Below are 20,639 nucleotides of genomic sequence, written 5' to 3'. Positions count from 1 at the left end.
GGGTCATGTTTTTATTTCTAAAACCAATTTAAGTTTGTGTTTTGTTTTGAGGTGATACATATCTTAATACTCCTCATTCCTGCCAATTGTCTGTTTCAACATTTCCGCAGATGTTTTGAATGAGAAACGCAGAGCCAAAAGGACTTAATTCTCTTCATTTGTGTGGTATTTTTTAAATCTAGTCCTCAGCTGGAAAAATGCTTTGGTTTTGCCAGTGCAGAGCTCTGGGTCAAAAGGTTTTTTCTCTGTCAAGTGTAACCGTGTAAAAAAAAAAAAAATCTGTGCGACTGAAAAGGCTCACTTTTTTGCAGCTGCAAGTCTTCTCTTGTTTTTCGTTTGCTTTTCTAGGTGTTGTGTGTGCCAAATTAAGACTTTAAGGTGTTCATTTTTTATTCCACAATCAATCATCAAAAAAAAAAAAAAAAAGAGCACACAGCACACTCCATTTCAAAAAATGCGGGGGTGTTCTACATCATGACTGCAACACTCGTTTAGGCTGGCTAATGTTTGCCAGATGTGCTGTGCAGGTCAAATCCTGGAAGAACCCTACTCCCTCTAGAGGTCAGAGTAGGTACCACAGGAGGAAGTTGAGGGATTTCTATTGTTCACAGCAGCAGCTGTATGATGGGAAACTTTCCTGGAATCAATGCAGATACTGTGATAGATCTTTGACCGCTCTTTCTGCTCTAGTTTCTTTTGTTTCTTTTGTTTTGTTTGACTGCGGCTTGCTTTTTGTTTAGTTCCTACCCATCGAGTCTTCTAAGAGATATTGTTACTCTCCCATATGATCTAGCGTCTCCGGCAGCGTGTTTTGAGCTTGTCTGACCCGTGACACTCCAAAAAGATCAGTGCTTGTTTGCTGGTATAGCACGGTCCCCATAGTTCCCAGTCCCACATTAAACAGAGAGCTAAACCTCCCTCTGATACATCTGAAAAACAGAATTCTTTATTCTATCCAACCCACGTTTTTTTTCGCCTCTCTTTAAAGAAGACTGAGATCATTCTTGTATTTTGCAGCTCCACAGAGAGCATCTTGGTTTGGCCTTTACGAGTCAATATTGTGACGTAGTTATACATCAAAAACTTCCTGTAAATTGAGAACGTTCCTTGTCATCTCAGAAAAATGTCCTGACCTTTTTTTTCTCTAGGTGTTTCACTCCCGAGCTCCTTGAACGACTAAACATGCGCTTACAGGGTTTTCCGAGGTCCCAGCGACTTTGTAACAGTAAATCTGATTCAGCGAGGCCTGTCTAAAGGCTATACTGTAAATCTGAGATGCTGTAAAGTGTGCGTATGGGGAGAGGGGTATTCCTGGAAGTGGGCTTAGTCGACTTCCTGCTGCTCAGTCCAGTTAACACAGGGGCGATGGACCATGTCGTGTGTAGTACATGTGTGTGCACATTTTAAATTTGTGTGTTCATGTGTTTTCACATTTGCGTTCTCCAGGGGTCCGGCATGCGGCAGAGCCAGATGTAGGCTTAGCCAACACTACACAGACACAAGCATTAGCTTTGAATAGTTTAGGTATGCAGTGTTTGGTTATTTTAACTGGAGTATTTCGAGACTGAGGAGGTCTCTGGAAGCACAGTTTACTCAAGCTATTAGGACCTTTACTTGCACAGTTTTCTGTGTGCCCACTGAGTGTATTTACAGAAAGGTTATAGGATGTCACACTTTCTCTTGCAGGGTGCTATGTAGTCATTTCTCGAGGAGACAGCAGACGCAGTCACACTGAATCATGCGCTTTGAGGATGGTGCTGAAAAATGAAAATGAAGTGATGAGCGTTTTGTTCTTCTATTAAGACCTAATTGCAGCAGAAGATTTCTCTGTAGCTCGTGGTGTTTCTGTGAGCTCTCCTGACTGATGCGTTGGTTGAATATAATCCCACAGACCTGTTTGCCCTCTTTGGTCTTTGCTTGCTCGCCTACTTAAATGAGACTCGGCAGATATCAAAGCAGCAATTACTGTTCTATGACGCGCTGTGATTTGTTTATTGCAGACCACTGTGTCATGTTTGATTAAATGGGTTTAACTTGTGTCCCACTCTCACACACTGTCGTCTCTGCCCTTTTATCAGCGCTGACCCGCTCACTCACACATTTAACACACACTCTTCCTCACCAGCTTTTAATGTTACCCCTTTTTTTTCCTCCCCCCTGCAGATCCACACATCAAGGTGTGCGGGAAGAGGGAGAATGTGAGGGAAGCCAAAGACAGAATTATGTCTGTTCTTGACACAAAGGTACGCTATCTTTATCACAGTGATGAAGGACTTCATGTGTGCGTGCAATCCTCTCCTCCTTTCTTGCTCTTCCTCACCCTCTCCTGGTGTTCAGTTGGACCAAATGTATTTCACCTCGGCTCTCCCGCTGCCCGAGAGACAGATTGCGCTCAGCGGCGTGGTACAACTTGGCACTCAACCTCACCGAATAGTCACATCCCATCCCAAGCTATGCCGTGGATTGCGGTCTGTGCATCGAGGGCTTCGTTGCCATGGCAACACAAGAAATCACATACCGGACGATTGCGCTGTAGCACCCCCTGGGGGCAGGCAATCATTCATGCACTTTGAACAGCCACACAAAACAGAGCAGCACGTGATTTGGGCTCAGTTTGTAGCATTTCATATGGTTTTGTCACGAGAAAGGTCGTTTTAGTCGAGCAGACGCAGCTGAGGTATTTCATAATTCCATTTATTTATTTTTTTGTTATGTCCTGCTTGTTGCTCATTTTCTAAATAAATAACTGTAGCATGTGAGAGAGATTTGAAAGAACATGTTTTTGGTCTTAAGAGTATTTACATGTGGTAAAGGGGGACAGATGCTGCATTGGCCTTTCAGTAAAACAGCATTTTTAATCAGAGGAGCAGGCTTTTTTTTGCTTTAAAATGTCACACAGCCATAAAAACAGACACATTTGACATGGTGATGGTTATATAGTGAGTTTAATAAGCCGTATGGATATTGGATACACGATAATGCCTCAGGAATACTATTGACTGCACTATACTAGATGGTTTCATTACCCACCACTCACTTGAAGATGGTTCATGCACCTTGCAGTAAATGCAGCGGAAATTTACTTTATAAAGTTCAATATTTAGTCATGTCTATCTTTATTATTAAGTGCCTTTCACATGCATCTTTTTCTTAGTACACTGCTTCAGTTACTGGCCTGTTAGAAGTGCTATCAATCATCATCTCACCCCGACTCTCTCTTTTTTGCTCATTAGAGTAACAGGGTAACTCTCAAGATGGATGTTTCCCACACGGAGCACTCCCACGTTATTGGCAAAGGTGGCAACAACATCAAGAGGGTTATGGAAGAGACGGGCTGTCACATCCATTTCCCAGACTCCAACAGGAACAACCAGGCAGAGAAAAGCAACCAGGTTAGTTTGCCTCCAACGTAGATTCACACCGGCATGGATGGGGTGGAGCGATGTGTTTACTGCTGGCTGATCCAAGTTTTTCTCATCAGATAATTTGCTTTAATCTCTCGAACCACAGCACTGCATCATGAGACTGGGTGTATTGCATTTTTGTTGTTGTTTACTGTTGTCACCTCTCTACGAGTAACTTTCTTCAGTGGTACCTTTTGGTTGTTTAAACAAGTTGCAGAGAGTTGGTCCAGTTGTGTGTTTTGATTGGCCAAGCCAGGGGAAGCCGGTGTGTTTTGGCTGGATTCACTGGAAGAGCAGCACGATCCTGCTGTAATTACCATTAAAGGGCAGTATGAGCAGTTCAGCAAAAGCACACTGACTGCCGCTAGACACTTAACTTTGCCAGGTGATCTGCAGTGCACCTGTGTTAGATGGCACTGACAAGCCATTGATTTTTAATGAACTAAACCAGTTCTCTGCAGCTCGAACCGCTCACCCCTCCAATCCTACTCTGATGATGCAATATAGGGTGATACGTAGCAAGAGACTCCTTTTGGCTGAAGAACCCTTAAGCGGTCTCTCGTTTCTGGTTTCGTAAGCTTCCTGGCTGTAGCCGAGCCTTTGAGATCCGGGCAAGTGTAGTGGTGCTGATAAGCAAATATAAATAGGAGAGAAAATCAATGGATTGGCCACTTAGCTTTCACTCTGACTGCGGCTGGAAGGATTCAGAATAAAGTCTGAGCACACAATGTTTATTGAAGCCTAACAATGGTTTTCATTTTGAAAGATAAATCGTGTGTGTGCAAATCCTGTATTACATGTGTTTTGTTTTTGTTGAAGTAATGGGGGCTAAAGATGAGCCAGACATGACCTGCTTTGTGTTTTCTTTTTTTTTTTTTTAAATATAATTTTGCTCAGTTTTTTGTTTGTTCTGGAGCAGTCACACTGGGTCATTCTTGACTTGCCCGTGAAAGAGTTGGAAAGAGGAGAGGAGAAATCTAACGAGACCATTTATCACCTCCTTCATTTCTATGGAAATGGATTAAATTTGGCCTCTCGTGTTCATGGTTGTCTTAGAAGGTCAATTACTTGAGTTGTGGTAGCCATTTTTCCTAATCACAATGTAAGATTCATTGTAACTGTAATGATGTGGTTCGGGAATATAAAACATTAACTGGAAATATGTCACAAAAATGGATTAGGTTTCAGTTTAGAAGAGGCCTTTAAACTTCTGTGGTTTTTCGTAATGTTTGTTCTAGATTTTGCTTTCAACATTGAAATTAAGTGCAACTGTCTGCAATGCAACGATCTGAGCCCGTGTTTGTGTTGGATTGGGTTAAAGCTGGCTAACTGATTTACATGTTACTTTTTTTTATTGTGAACAGGTGTCCATTGCAGGGCAGCCAGGAGGGGTGGAGGCAGCTCGAGTAAAAATAAGGGTAAGTTGGAACTCTGCCATGTTTGTCTTAAAGGAATACTCCGCCCAAACACTCACATTCCCTGCAGGCTTGTAAATTTTTAGTTCTGACCTTCATGGAGCACAGTGACTATGGTCGGCTTGAATTTCTGATGGTTTACAAATGATTTCAATACTGACTAATTTTTACAGTGGGGAAAAAAAACCCATCAAAGCATCATCATAACATATTTTTGCCAAATATATGTGTGCCTCTGCCTCATTTTTTTGCGGACCCTGATGAGTCCGTTGAGCTTGTGAGCATGTGTGCGAATTCATATCATAGATTACGGCGCAGCCATTCATTTCGCTGTGGGAGAGGACGAGACACATTTGCTTTCAGGTTGCAAATCCTCTTTTGCGCTGCAAGTTTAATCAGATTGAACTCTGACACATGAAATTGCAAGGCTCTCCAGTGTCCTGTCGCTCACTCAGGAAGTATTGATCGTTTTTTAGTTTTATTTTATAACTGCTCAGCCAGATAAGGCGAACAGCAGAGAGGGAGGGATGCTGCTTGGCTGTACTGGGTGCAACAACGTTGGCAGATATTAATTAGAGGAAAGCGTTTGATGAAACCCCATATAATTAACACATTTGTGGACTGCTGTTGTTAGCCTGCGAACCACGCCAGCTATTGCACTTCATCCCTACCCACACTATATCCTGTTCCTCCTGCTTCTGGCCACACCACGTGAGTAAACTTGTGAACCTCGGCCCGTTTGCAACCACACGGTGCCGGCCTCCTGCTCTTAAATGTGTCAGTACCACTCCATTCATGCTCACTCATTATCTTGACTGACTACCCCCTCCAGCTCATGTGTTAGTCTGAAATCCCGTTTCCTGTAATTTATTCATTGGCGACCACGTGCATCACTCCAAACAGTGACTTCCAAGATGGCCAGGTTCCCTACCTAATCCTACCAATGTTAAAAGCTTCAGGGCTACAGTATGTAATTGTGCACTCCAGGCACAGTTTCAGCACTTCCTCTAAGCCTTAGGCACCATTCCTAACCTATTCCCAGACCACTTCCCTCGAGCAATTGTAAAATACAAGCACGATCCTCAGCCCCTTTGGCAGGCCCATCTCCAGTCTATTTCCTAAAGTCCTCTTAATCTTCAGTTTCAGTCTGACTGGAAGCCCGACCTCCAGCCTCAGCCCTGTGGGCGGAGGACCTCTATGCTCGCGTGAAGTGTTACATCCCTGAACTTTTGCTTTATTTCAAAACCGCAGCAGTCGTCTACAGCGAGCACGCTCCTCCACTATAGACTGACCAACACTAACAAGGCTGTGAGAATGACAGACTGAGTGAAGTGTGTGTGATGGATAGAGAGAGGAAGGGGGAAGGTCATGCTGGATATTTTCACTGTGTGTATTGGCAAATGTCGGCATGTATGCATACCCATACCTCTCCGTGCTTAATGGTTGTTTTCATAAGCAGTAAGCCGCAACCCAGTTCATCTACTTTTTTTTTTTTTTTTGCTATGGCTGAAAAAAAAGAATAATCAAACTTAACTGTAGCAGCGTGTCCAAAGGGGTTTATAACATAAGCTGTAGGGAACCACAAAGATTGTTCTGGCCTCCAAAGAATACACAGTCAGCGGATGACGAGGGTGGATCAAAAGACAGGTTTCCCTCTCGGTCAACTTGGCTTCTTACAATGGAACCAGACCTTGATGCTTCATTCATTTATACTCAGATACCCTTTGTGCTGTTTCTTAAAACACTCACAACAAGACAATCCTTTCATACACGGCTTGAATTTATGTATGAGCTACATCACTTACCCAGGAGGCAATTTCATCAAATGCAGCAAATGGAAGGAGCTTAACCAAGAAAAAGCTCATCTATAAACCAACATTTCTGTCATTCAGTCATAATGTATATGCCTCTGTGTATGGATGAGTATGAACTGTGTATCTATATGTAATCATCAATAGGTATATATAATTTTTTTTACTAATGTAATTTCTGTTTCTCTTCAGTTAACTGCGAGCATGCAAATAAATGCATTTCTGCATGAATAAAATATATTCACAGATATATGTCAACACATCGTTGCATATTACCTTGTCCACAATGAGTGTCTTTGAATTAATTAAAGGGTTGCTCTGTAGATGTTGGTGCTCTGTTTTCAGATGGCAGATATCTAATTATATTAACGAATAGAAATTTTAACAAACATTGAATTTGTTTTGCACCGTTTGGCTTCAAAGGACAGTTAGATGAGAAGATTTCGACCATGTTCATATTTATGTGTTCAGTATGAAGGCCAGGAGACAGTTAGCTTAGCACAAAGACTGGACTGCAGTCCAAAGGTAAAAGAAAAAAAACTACCATTTCCTACTAGCAAATCCTTTAAACAATTACTTTTTTCATATTAAACAGACAAATGTAAGTTCTTCTCATCTAACTCTCTAAAAAACCCAAAATGTTCCTATTCCTATATAAACTATTCCTTTTAAATCTATTTTAAAAAGAGGGATGATAGGGGATTTTCTGTAGGTGTGGTTGTGTCAATATTAAAGGTCCAGTGTGTAAGATTAAGGGGGTTTTATGTATTTATATAATGTGCAAGCTTTTTATGTCTGTGCTTTTGTTTTTCATGTTTCAGTGTCTAAAAAGTTTTACTCAGTCCATATTTCTATTGTCACAAATATCACTTGTTTTATAGTTAGTTATAGTGAGTGTACATTAGTGTTATAAGCCACCGTGTTGAATGTTTGTATAGAACCTTTATTTTATTGTTCTACATGCTTATAAATGATCTAAATAATTTTGTACTTTTAAGTATAAAAAATCTGAATACGGCAGAATTGGAATATAATAGACATAACTTTATTTGATTTGATTTGGTTTGTTTTTGCTAACGTTTTCGAATGAGCCTTTTATGTCAGCAACTACACGGCTAGATGCCACTGAATTCTACACACTGGTCCTTTAAAACCACACACTGTAAAACGGAGGATGAAGGGGGTTTACTCCACTGTCTTGATCCCTGTTGTTGAGGTTGCCAGCGCACAACAGTTTACAGTAAGCTGTGTTTGGTCTTGTGTGGCCTTGAGACCACATCCTCTTCGCATTGATCCTGAAACAAAAGTGGCCAGCGATGAAAGTAACGTCCCCGTAACATTCAGACATATTACAGTGGACTTTTAAGGTCTCCTGTATTCCTGGAGCCTTCTTGGGTGGAGATCCGTTTGAGTCTGGAACAAGTCGGTTGTTGAGGTGATTGATTCTCAGGGGATTTCGTAGGAGCTTTGGGGATGGAGCTGACGAGCAGGTGTTGAAAGGTCTGTCCAATTGCTTTACCTCAAAACATTTTCATTTTTCTTCATCTCTCACTCTTCTGTCAGGAGAACTGAGCCTCTTTAATGGCACTCTCAGACTGAATACATGTGAAACTCATATCTGCCAGGTAGACTTTTTGAAAAAAAAAAAAAAACGCTGAGGTCAGCTCCACCATAAAAATCAGTCCATTCTTCATTCAGTGCCTGACTCCTGCTGTTCAGCGTGTCCTCTCTTGCATTTCCCTCAGTGCTGACCTAAATTTCTCGAGCCCTCTGAGGGAGAGTGCTGAAACGTGATATAAATGTAAGGCCAAGCGCATATGGGACTGATCAGGGTTGCATTTCTTTGGTCAGAGCAATTCATGCTTCTTGCCCTTCACTGGCAGCCAAAACCATAGTGGCGCTCTGCCCAAGAGTCACTGTTTGGATAACACTGTGTGTGTGTGTGTGTGTGTGTGTGTGTGAGAGAGAGTGTGTATTCATTCTCGTCTTTGTAAGTGTGTGTACGTACATTCCCTTCACTTTGTCTCTGTATGGGTGTGTGCCTCCCATGCATGCACAAGTATGTGTATGCGTGAAACGAGGCCTTCCTGTCTGCATCTGTTTTGTTTGACTTACTGCTGTGATACAAATGACAAGAGCTGATGTATGTTGCTGCTTCTGCGGTTTGATTCAGTGACTTGAAATTAATGTATGAGAATGAACCATAGACCACTGATGCTTTGCAGAACGACTGTGTAGCCATAATGTTTAAATCAATAACCCATGTGATACCACCACAGTACACTGTAGTATACTTACTGTAACAAAGGGTGTCTCTCTTATTGCCGGCGCTGCTGACCTCATTTTGATTAACATCCGTGGATTTATTTGAGCTGACAGGTTCCAAGTTTTGCCACCTTCTGCTAAAGGAGGGATTGTTATGTCTGTGCGTCAGTTCACATAAGTCTACACTATGTAAATAAATCACTCTTTTACCTCCAGGTTTTTACTTTGCGTCCAAATGGTATTAATCAGCCTGAATGGCAGCACAGTGTGATGCAAAGCCTCAATCCTGTGCCTGTTCTGATTTTGTTCTGGTACAACATCATTTTTCCTCACAGCAGCAGTGTCAGCATAACAATAAGCTCTTCAAATTTACATAACTTCAGTATTTCAGCAGCCATCACGATGTGCCAGTCACGCCATGATCATGGCAATGTGATGATTCCCTCGCTGTCATTACACTTTCTTTTCCCTCCTTCTGTCCCTTCATGTTGCAGGAGCTGCTCCCTCTTGTGTTGTCTTTCGAGCTTCCCGCCATAATGCAATCCGACCCCAGCTCCCCCACCGTGCAGCACATCTCGCAGACCTACAACCTCACAGTCTCCTTCAAGCCCCCGACTCGCCTGTACAGGGCAACCGGTGTGGTTCGCGGCTCACAGAATAACGCCAACGCTGTCAAGGTGAGGACGGTTGTGGTCATTTGGAAGTGAAGTGTGTTTAGAGGTTTCTGTTCAGTTAGTACATACATTTTTTTTTGATTTTACCATAAAAATCTAAATACATAATTTTGTATCATCAAGTCAAAACTGAATCATGAACATTTTTTATTATCATAAAATTCAGTTTATGACATGAACTGTGTACTTAACCCAAAGTGCTTTACAGTTTGCCTCTCACTCACCCACACACACTCTCACACACTGGTGGCAGCAGAGCTAACGTGAAAGGCACTTAAACCGCCAACCCTGCGATTAAGGGATGACCCGCTCTACTTCGACGGTCAACATTTAATTTTTTAACCTGAACAAGTCTTTAATCTGCAAACAGAGATACATCCATATCTATTTCGTAAGACAACTTACAATTATTTAAATTCTCTAATATATTATTTGATTTAACGAATCAGTCCATGTCAGAAAATAGTGGAAAGAAAACCTGTTCCACCTCGCTAGATCTTCCATGGTGACATTTTTAAGTAACTTGTTACCAATTTTCAAATATAGGAAATGAAGCAAAGCAGCAATGCTAATAGATTCAAGTCCGTTCCATATCCATAAGCATAGACGTTCAGTACTAATTGATTAGTACTAATTAAACTCGTTCAGATTATTTCAGTATTATTGCTATAATTTCCATTTTAGAGTTTGTCTGTCTCCTGCACCAATAACAACTATATCAACAATAAAAATTCTGATTAAGACTTTCCTTATTTTTAAATAAAGGTCAACCCTCCCAGCAGCCAGTGTGTGTGTCCTGCGTTAGAATAACTCACTGAACCCTGACCTCTGTACTCCTTGTCAGTCATGTCAGTGTAACAATATTTGCATTAATACCCTCAGTTTCAGTCCACCTGTTTACATGGCGAGCCACAGACCAAGAAAAAGGTTTCCAAAGCTGCGCCGTGTCAAAACCCATCGACACTGTCAGCGTTCCTCAATTTACTCATATAAACTGCCTCATTACTTACAACACCACAGGGGCAAGAGAGTGCTGAGAGATGTTTGGTCGCTCAAGCTGCATGACTGCTGGGTCAGCTTTCCACTAAAAGATAGACACTGCCTTGCTACTGTACTGTCCAGAAGGCTCTGAGTTACGTGACTGTGTTGCCACTCTGCAGGTTGTTTATGTATAAACATACTGTGTATTTTATGTATCTATACAGCGCACACATCTGAAATGTCTCATCTCTCTACCGACTGTCTTTTTTACATTCCTGAGCCTCTGTTAACAATATGGAGCTCAATTCAGTTTGCACATAACTGCATTTTGCATATACGCATCTCTGTATTTATTTATTCATCTATGTTCATGCACTTTAGTTTGAGTTTGCATGCTATTGCGTATATATATCTGCTGTGTTCTGCCTACAGTTGTAGTATATATGTATGTATGCTGAAGCACAGACTGTGAGTGTGTGGTAGGTCTGAGGGGTCAGTCCAGATTGGGAAGCGTGCCAGATGAAGCCTAGAGGGATTAGGGGGAATATGTGTGCTATGTTATGTGGTGGTGTGAGACCCTTGGAACACCTCTGAGGATTGCCAAAACCGCTGTGGATTGTTGTGTTATGCTGGCCACAGTGTGTGAATTCCCGTTGCACGCTGGAAATTACTTACTTTACTTGGCCAAGTGATGGCTTGCAGAGACATCGAGGAATGAGACTGGAGATGCAGTGGAAAACACAATAGTTTCCACTGGTTAAATAGAAAACACTTGTGTTTTCTCTGGGCAACACGGCTCTGCTGCTCTCCTCTTTAACCAGTTAGTTTGTAATGTGGTCTGGCTCCGGCTCTAAATGAAATAATGTGTCGGCTTTGTTCTTTTGTTCATTAACTCCTCGTCACATCATTCGTGCCATTTATTATTCTGTTTTTTTTGTTAGATATTGTTGTATATTCTACTGCACGCTGCTCATACCAAATGAATTATGATTAATTGGATTAAAAATGTTGAATTATTTAAGAAGTTTTCAGACTGTTGGATGACATTTGTTGTTTTTAATGTGATAGCTCAAAAGCCGTTAGATGAACAACCATGAAACTTGATACCTACAGTCTCAGCTATAGTTGTGTGTGTAGGTAGTGTAGATAACATGTGCTATCTTAGAGCTCAGAGCACCGCTGTGTCTAAGCATACTTTCAAAGAGTCGTTACAATGAAATGATATAAAACATATTAAAATCTTTATATATTCATCTACTGCCTTCTCATCTTTGTCTACTCAGAGGGGTACAGCTCTGCTGTTGGAGCACCTGGCCGGTAGCCTGGCGAGCACCATCTCAGTCACCACCCACCTGGACATCGCACCCCAGCACCACCTCTTCATGAAGGGTCGCAACGGAAGCAACATCAAGCACATCACCCAGAGAACGGGAGCCCAGATCCATTTCCCTGACCCCAACAGCCCCCAGAAGAAATCCACAGTCTACATTCAGGGCACCATTGAATCGGTCTGCCTGGCACGGCAGTACCTCATGGTGTGTTTCCTTGTGTGTGTGTGTTGAAAAGAATCACTTTAAACGACCGCACTTTGTTTTCATGGTGAATGGATGACATTGGCATCATATTCCTTACGTCTACAGATTTCACATGCTGTGTGGTAGATGTAATGGATGTCATTGTTTCACTAACATCATCATGGTATGTGTGAAAGACGCGTGGGTTTTGAGATGAGGTTTAAGGAGTAAACCATGATTGCCTTTGGGGGTTTTGAATAGCCTTGAGAGAGATTTTCTTGGCTCTGCTCGGGCCGCTGAAATGTCCAGTTATACAACAATCTGTAGCCGACTCAAGGTTAGCCTGCGTGATTTATAGCCACATACCTGCATGTGAGACAGACATTTGCATCAGCTTGGCTTGCGTTGTTAATGTCCTGTCTCTATACAGATTATCCTTATTGGTGTTAATGGTACTGGTTTGGCTTGTATATACAGTAGATTTTGGTGGATTTAAATTTCAGCCCTGTCTGTAATTCAGAGATCCACACATTACCATTAGTTTTTGGAGCAGGAGGAAGCGCCTCACATTTAAATTTCTGTTGGTTAAAAATGCTCTGTGGTCATTCTTGTCATGTTGCCTGTGACCACTGAGGCTACCCTTATCTGAATTACTGAATATAATCAGATGTCTGTTTCAAAAATGTGTAAAAGTGATGGTTGTTTAATTACCTTTGGCTAAAAGCTTCTGCTGAGCTGGTGCATATAAGACATCTCAGGCGTAAACAGCTTTGGCTTTCTGTTTGGAGATCCATAATGTGGGACAGTAATTCTGCCAAATCTGCCTTCTCTTTGTCTGCGGTCTCCCATTTGGCCCCAAAGACATTTACCAAATGCCAAAGTTGTTGCAGTGACTAAACATGACTTTCTCTAGACCCGGACACACAAGTAGGATCTCCTCACTGTCCGTCTGTGTGAGAAGGTGAAAAAACAATTGATTTACGACGGAGAGAGGAGAAGCCTAGAGAGCAGAGGATGGGAGAGGAGGTTGGGAAAGAAGAGATGGGATAAAGAGGAGTGGGGGAGTCGCTGCGAAAGTAAAAGTGGAGTGTTGTCGTTCAGAAGGAGGGGGGGGAAAGAGGAGTCCTGCTCTCAGTTGTGTACTGTGTGATTTGGCCTCTTCAAGCCAGACTGTAGATTACAGCTCCAATCTCAGGCCCTGTCAAAGCCAGCCTGGCCCTATACTCTGCTGCTAATTACACCCACTCACAATAGGAGCGCTGTCCAGCACTCAGCCCAAAATATAGATGTCTGTGGTGCTTGTGGTGGTGATCATGCAAAACAGATTGCTCTTGGCGGAATTTCCCAAGCTCTGTGTGGGATGAATCCAGCAGTGAATCTTGTATTTATTGGTATGGCTAACATGTAGGTCCCCAAATGGTATAGTATAAAAGGAAATTTACTACTGTTATGAGAAATAGCCTATAATATAGAAACAGAGTTATGTTATAGAATACCAGGCAGGCTCGGAAAGATTATTAGCCTGCAGCCGGCATAAGACAACCTTTATTTTGTGTTTTGCTCCGCAGGGCTGCTTGCCTCTGGTATTAATGTTTGACATTAAGGAGGACATCGAAGTGGAGCCCCAGTGTATCACAGCACTCATGGAGCAGCTGGATGTCTTCATTAGCATCAAACCGAAGCCAAAACAGCCCAGCAAGGTATGACACCAGGCTTACACTCACACATCATGGAAAGTTTTTCGGGGGGTTTTCAGCTATGCCAGTGGCATGGCTCCAGGGATCAGTTTATTTGGTTGGTCAACCACTTTTATCCAGACTGAAATATCTCAACAATTATGAAATGGGTTGCCATAAAATTCGGTGCAGACTTTCGTGTTCCCCTGAGGCTGCATTACAATAACACTGGTGAGCCAATTGAACTTAATAGCTTAAAGCTTGGTTTGCCATGCCGCTTTCTAGACGGTCTTTAATTTGTACAGAACTCGATAAGAAAATAAAGAAACAGCACAAAACAATAATAATGATAGCACTTTAATTTATGACTACATACTTGCAAAACGAATGACATTCCCCTCAGCCTCCACCATACTTTAGTATTTAGTTAGCAAATTTGAATTCATTTTCAGCACGATAATATTGTTTCAATTCAAGAATGGCCGTTACTTACCGGAAATGACTGTCGCAACATTTTTCTGCTTTTTCTTCACCGAACTGCAACCAGGCAGAGCATTAGTGCCAACGTCTGACTGCTAAAATATAAAGTATATACTTTATATTTGTATATTGCGGTATTCACAGCAACCGCTTCAGCTCCAGCAGCTTCCTCGACCACCGTTTTCACAATGCCACAGGTTCCTCTTTAGAGGTTTTAGAAGAAAACATATCCCGAGTTTTCCTCCTGAGAAAAAACACATCTGCCGTCTTACTTGTTTAAATGTTGTGTCAGACAGAAAGGGGAAAAAAAAGACTACCAAGAAACAAATAAGCCACTGTTCCATATGGGAATGAGCCTCTGTCAGATGTCAAAAGTATGACATCGAAATAAATTATAGATTGCCATGTCACATTTCATCACTATTTCATGAATTATGAAAAGGAAAACCTGGAACCGTGTACTGAAGGGAATCGTGCCATACCAACACCGAGAAGAGTTTTGGCAAATCAACATCTGCCACAGCGGGGAATCACAATCCGCTCTCTCATCTGCACACAGCCTGCCATGCATGTTTCACCTGATGGACGAGAGCACTCATTCTTTTTATTATGCCTCAGCTATTCCAACTGAAAAACTGGCTTGATTTGCATGTTTTTAAATTAAATTAAGCAGTAAATTGGAGGTCCACTCATTCACATTTTAGTGAATACAGCCCGTATTAATGAAATATGTTCATTTCCATATGACTGTGATTTGCAACCTCTTAAAGTAACTAACTGTGGTGCACACCTGTTACATTCAAAGCCAACCTCTGATGTTACTCATGGTCTACTGTTCTGAAACACATAATATTCCTAATCAGATTTCACCACTTGGCCCAAATTCTGACTGTCTCTCCGAGGTGCCCACGTCCCACTCTTGAGCCAGGGCCTGATGCCCAAACCAGACAGGCCTGTGGGGACTGGTGTCGAGGTGCCAGTGTAAACACTGACCCAGCCCAGATCCTCTTAAGAACCCTTCACTTAAACATTTTAACGAGGTGACAGCAGTAATCCAAAAAGCCTCTCCAAATGCTATGCCATAGCCTCTGTGTTCCCGGCACTTTGGCAGGCCCATAAAGGAGTGTGTGTGTGTGTGTGTGTGTGTGTGTGTGTGTGTGTGTCTGACTGAGAGACTGATCGTGATTGGAATCCATTTTTCAAAAGCTTAACTCTGGCAAAAACATAAAGAGCCAGGTCATGATTTGTGCTCATGTTCATTTTTATTTGATGTTTATGAACAGCAGGGTTTTTGGTGATGTGGAAAATGTTGAAAGTTACTGATTTAAAATCTTTCCTCTTTATAATTCTTGCTGCTTAAGTGCCTTATAATGTAATAGTCATTGAGTATTTAGTATTGCCTCTTCACTATTATCAATGAGGTGAGATATAGTGCGTCATGCAATTTATACAGAAATGCTTTTTCTCAAACTTTGCTCTCATGTCTTCCTCTTTCTCCCACACTGCCTCAATGTTTATCCTTCTAATCTACTCTTAATTCCCTCTTCCTTCCTCCCCTTTATGTTTGTCTCCCCCTCATCCTCCCTTTCACTCCCTGTCTCTGGTGCCAACATTCCCTACTCTATCTATCCCCTGCTTCTCCCCTGCCTTTCCTCTTTTCCCTCTCTGATGCATCCTCAATCTCTCAGTCTGTAATAGTCAAGAGCGTGGAGAGGAATGCAGTGAATATGTACGAAGCCCGAAAATTCCTCTTGGGTCTGGAGAGCAACGGGGTCTCGTCCTCCTCACCCTCTGTACCATTGAATCCTGCCACCAATGGCCCGTCCCCATCCCTCATCTGCCCCGTTGGCCTGGACATCCTGGCCTCAGCTGGCCTGGGGCTGAGCAATCTGGGTAATGACGTTGTTTAACCTGTTAAAAAAAAGTGCTACTTGTGTTAGTTTTATTCTTTTAATAGATAAATTCATGAGGAAAGATAAGAAGCCTCTTTTTACCTTGCATTAAATGCCCTAGAGATTAAATGTCTTTGGAGAGGAATTAATATACTCATACATCAATGTCATTCGTAGCTGTACCAGTCACACACTCAACACTAGCAACTCATCCATTGTGGATATATCTGCTTAACTGAATAATTGAGTGCAAGCAATTTTAAAATCAGACTCAAATCTCATCTCTACATCCACATAAAGTCACAGGCAGTGAGTTACGGCACCACCATCTCTATATGCGTGTACAGTAGGAGTTATTTGTTTGCAGAACTGAATTTCAAACCATGAAATGAGTCCCGCATGTTAAAAACTTTGATCAGCAAACCATCAGAAAATAACCTCAATACGAATTTAGTTGTGCCACTTTGAATGAATCGCGAGCTTATGATTCATAGGATGATGAATGGTTAGGATCGCGTAGGAGTTTGTTTTTCTGCAGCGCTGACCTCAACACGAAGGCACAGAGTTCAGCTTGGAACACATGTTGGGATCTTTTTGTTTCCAAGCGTGACTTTTAATTGAATCTAGTAAGAGTAGCGTAATCGAAAAAATATGTAGCCCGAATGATCTGCTTTTTGTTCTCATATGATATCGTTCGTGACTTTTTTTTTCTTTTCTTTTCTTTTATCGTTTTGGTTCAGGCTTTAAAAACATGGAAATGAGGACACGAGTAATGCATCAGTTGCGGTAGGAAAGGCAGATAGTGGAACAAGCTGACAGGAAGTAGCTCATGGCCTAAAGCATGCTGGCAAGAGATCCATCACAGTTTATCTTCAGTATAAATGCAGTTTGTTTTGTTTATCGAAGTATGTCATCAAATATTAACCACAGCAAATCTGCATTATATTACTTAGATATTGTTTTTTCATGACTGAAAGGAATATGACAACAGTTTAATAATATCCATTATATACAGGACATATTGGGCGGGTGAGCACTGATATTGGATCTGTATTGTGTTGATAAATACAAAGTACATTTGTTGGAGTTGTAGATTTTTTTTCTTTTACACATTTTGTCTGTTTTTGATAAGAATATTCTGCGTGCTGGCGTTTAAGAAATACATTTTTTCCAGATATCCTTTATTTTATGCCCTCGAGCACCCATCAAATGAGGGAAGACGGGGGAAATTAAATTTAAAAAATTGGTCACAAAACAAAACATTGTGCCATGAAGTCCCAGAACAGTAGAAATGGTTGGTTTCTTGCTGTCTCTTTTAAACCCAGGGGCCCGGGGGTGAAGCTGTGGATGGCCACATCCTGGCCTTTAGTAATTGCTACATGCTTGTCTTCCTCAGATTACAGGCCAGTCTGCCAGAAGAATCCCTGGCCTTATTCCTGGAGCCAAACTAGCCCCTTGTTAAAGCCACAGACCTGCTTCTTTCTGTTTTCATACACTGTCTTGGGGTTAAGCCACCAAGCACCACATTGTTGGTGCTCTCAATAACATGGTTTTATTGGGTATGAGGACACACTAGATATGTACTTATGCATGCATGACCTTGTAGAAATGTAAGAAATTCTCTCTCTTGCTGCCTGGTTGATGACAGTTTGATGGAATTCCAGTTAAATAGCTGGGAGATCAAGATTATTTTCTGAGGGCCTTAGTGTAACATGTGATTAACTTGAAAAATGGCTCTGTTGCTTTGACAGGACCACCGCTGATCTATTTATCTCCTGTTCTCTCCTTTCTTTGCGCCTTTCCTTTCTGTTCTGCTTAGGTTTCCTGGGTGCAACGGCGCCGCACTCCCTCACGAACACCGCTGCCCCAAACGCCGTCCTCAACAGCCTAAACTCCTCCATGAGCCCCCTGCAGACCCCGAGCCCCAGCACCCCCACACCCTCTCCCTCCCTATGGCCCAGTTCACTTACCAGCACCCAAGGTTGGTATTTTGACCAGTTTGTCCATCTGTGTTTCATCTTACTTTAATGTGGAAGCACTGGACTCCTGAATATCATTTTAGTTAGTTGAAATGTTTGATTTTATGTCATAATGGGCCTCAAAGAGGACAAACAAACACATTTTCTCTTATTTTTGTTCATATCCAGGTTTTGCTCTTATTTTGTTAGTGCCCATTAATTTCTGGGACTGACCAATATTTTCCTATTTTTTGTTTGTCTCTGTAAAATAAAACATTTTCAGGCAGTTGAACACTTACCAAGATGAGAAAGCATCTCGTTTTCACAGTCCACAAATTGTCTAACCTAACACAAGTTTTAAAATGTTTAAATCTAAGGAACATATCATCAAATTTAGATTATTGTATGTTTTAAGAGCAATTGTCATTATTAAATTTAAAACTATTGGGTAATTGATGCCAATTAAGACTAGGAAAACTCTTGGATGATGTTGTGTGCATTCCTCAACATCAGCTCTATTTGAGCCGTTTCAGAGCAAACAGACAGAGACCTACGGGTCTTGAGGATCCTTTAATGAACTAGTAAAAATTCTAAATTATTAATGCTACACTCTGTAACTGTTGATGTTTTTTTTAGGCTTCTCATCACAGCTGATGCTGCACCCTGCCACCCAGGCCACCCTGAGCAGCATCCTGCTGTCAGGCGTGCAGGGTTACACGCAGAGCACACCGTCCCCTCCGCCTGGCCTCACCCCCATAGACAAGCAGCCCAACGGAGTCCCTGACTGTACCAAGGGCCCCTGCACTCTCAATGGACATGTCAAGGTTGGTCATTTATACACCATATGTTGCATTACTTTTAAGTTCACTTAGTAAATGTCACTTGTCTTGTATTAATTTTTGTCTGTATATGTATCTCTGGGTGTGATTATTTAGCATCCTGGCTCAGTCTATGGAAGGATAGCAACTGCATCGCTTGCAGAAACTGTTTTGAGTCCAGCCCCGTGTGATTCTGTCCAGGAGGCCAGTGGACACAATCCATCAGAACCGCTATCCAGCAAGTCCAGCCCAGATGAAGGTAATCCTCTCAAGAAACCCAGACACACTGTGCAAAATGTCAACATTTTTCAGTGGCTAAACGACGGTATGTTTTGCTTCAAAATCTTCCATCGTTGCTGTTATTTTATAGTAAAGTGTAACTTATTTTGTAACAGGTCAGAAACATAAAAGAAGGTATGAATTATACTTTATCTGGTCACATAGCTGCAAGCGTCCGTGCATTGTAAATCACATCACCTGCCAATGTGCAGCCTGAAATTTACGACTGTCTGGCCTGCTGTGCGTGCTGAAATTGTATGCAGACACTTAAAATAGAGACAACCCTGGCCGTATCTGTTTTTCATTTCCTAGCTTATCAACTCATCACCTCCCTTCCAAAAATAAAGCCTATCCTGTTCAAGTTCATGCCTATCATCTGTAATGTCTACTGAGCTTAGTGGCCATCACTACATTGCACTAATTTATAATCTAAGATTTTCTTTTTATTATTATTCCCTATTTTCTTTGGACAATTTTTAAGGAAATACATTCACTGCTTTTTGTTTTTTTATTTAAATATTCGCTTCCTTCTTTTATTAGCGGGACTCCTGCCTTCCTGTGAGTCAGCTACGTTAAAGACACACTTAAAATCCTGTGATTTATGTGTGATTGTAACCTTGGATGGACATAATTTTTGATTATTTTTCACGCTGCTGGCAGTTTAGCCTTGCAGACGTAACATAAAAGTCCAATTTAAGCCTTTCCACTTGAGATTTATGTAACCCTTAAACCCACTTTGAGGAAAGTGCCTTGAATGAACTTATTTCTTTTTCTCTATACTGTCCTGCTAACCTCACACTCCCCTCTGTCTGCGTTTATTGTGTTGGAACGGAGACAGATTAACTGCTGGTCTCCTCGCGGTTCAGAAAGGCCCTTATTTCCTCTAGGTCCTACGCTCGCGGTTTTCCCCTCAAACTTTCACTCTCACGCGTCTCGGTTTTCCCCGCTGTTTACTGAGCTGGTTCTCCCCCGATGTGGTGCATCCCAGTAAGGTTTCCTCTCCCTCCCTTACCTCCTCCTGTGTCCCAGAGTGTGTTTGGACTGGCTCGCCCAGTCTGACTCGACTCGAATGAGGGAGCGCAGGGCGACTGTTCAAACATTAGCGAGCGCTTCATTAGATTAGCTGACATCATATTATTTTACACTATACAGTACACCATGTTTGATTATGTACATACATACATACATACACACACATCCTGTTACTCAGAGCAGATTCCTGTCAGGCTGAAAGCCGAGTAGCAGGGGAAAACCACGATAATTACTGCTGCTGTTATTTTTAATTAATCCTGGACTCAGCTGAGACTTGTTCAACTCGTGCACATTTACATATGCCCACTAAACCACACACACTCCTTTACACGGGCACTGCTGACACACAGACTGTTCAGGTTAAATATATATATATATGGTTCTCACAGTATTGTATATTTTCTCTACAGAAGATAGCTGTAATCTCTCGTGTTTGTTTC

At 41.8% G+C, this 20,639-nt stretch overlaps 1 protein-coding gene across 2 annotated transcripts in view; it reads left to right on the top strand.

Annotated features, from left to right (window-relative positions):
• bicc1a (BicC family RNA binding protein 1a) overlaps positions 1 to 20,639 on the top strand; it is a 51,220-nt gene that overhangs the window by 25,795 nt on the left and 4,786 nt on the right. The window contains exons 4-13 of one of the 2 annotated variants that reach the window (XM_010731583.3): positions 2,164 to 2,243; positions 3,234 to 3,392; positions 4,769 to 4,822; positions 9,390 to 9,572; positions 11,834 to 12,085; positions 13,633 to 13,764; positions 15,909 to 16,113; positions 17,932 to 18,093; positions 18,707 to 18,894; positions 19,006 to 19,147. In XM_010731583.3, coding sequence (XP_010729885.1) covers positions 2,164 to 2,243; positions 3,234 to 3,392; positions 4,769 to 4,822; positions 9,390 to 9,572; positions 11,834 to 12,085; positions 13,633 to 13,764; positions 15,909 to 16,113; positions 17,932 to 18,093; positions 18,707 to 18,894; positions 19,006 to 19,147 — 1,557 coding nt within the window. Of the gene's footprint in view, positions 1 to 2,161; positions 2,244 to 3,233; positions 3,393 to 4,768; positions 4,823 to 9,389; positions 9,573 to 11,833; positions 12,086 to 13,632; positions 13,765 to 15,908; positions 16,114 to 17,931; positions 18,094 to 18,706; positions 18,895 to 19,005; positions 19,148 to 20,639 lie in introns of both variants that reach the window. The other variant, XM_027277409.1, reaches the window with a different exon arrangement.

This window comes from Larimichthys crocea, chromosome III (assembly GCF_000972845.2).
Source record: "Larimichthys crocea isolate SSNF chromosome III, L_crocea_2.0, whole genome shotgun sequence".
NCBI lineage: Eukaryota > Metazoa > Chordata > Actinopteri > Sciaenidae > Larimichthys > Larimichthys crocea.
Note: the sequence above shows the minus strand (reverse complement) of the source record. Positions and strands in the feature narration are given on the sequence as shown.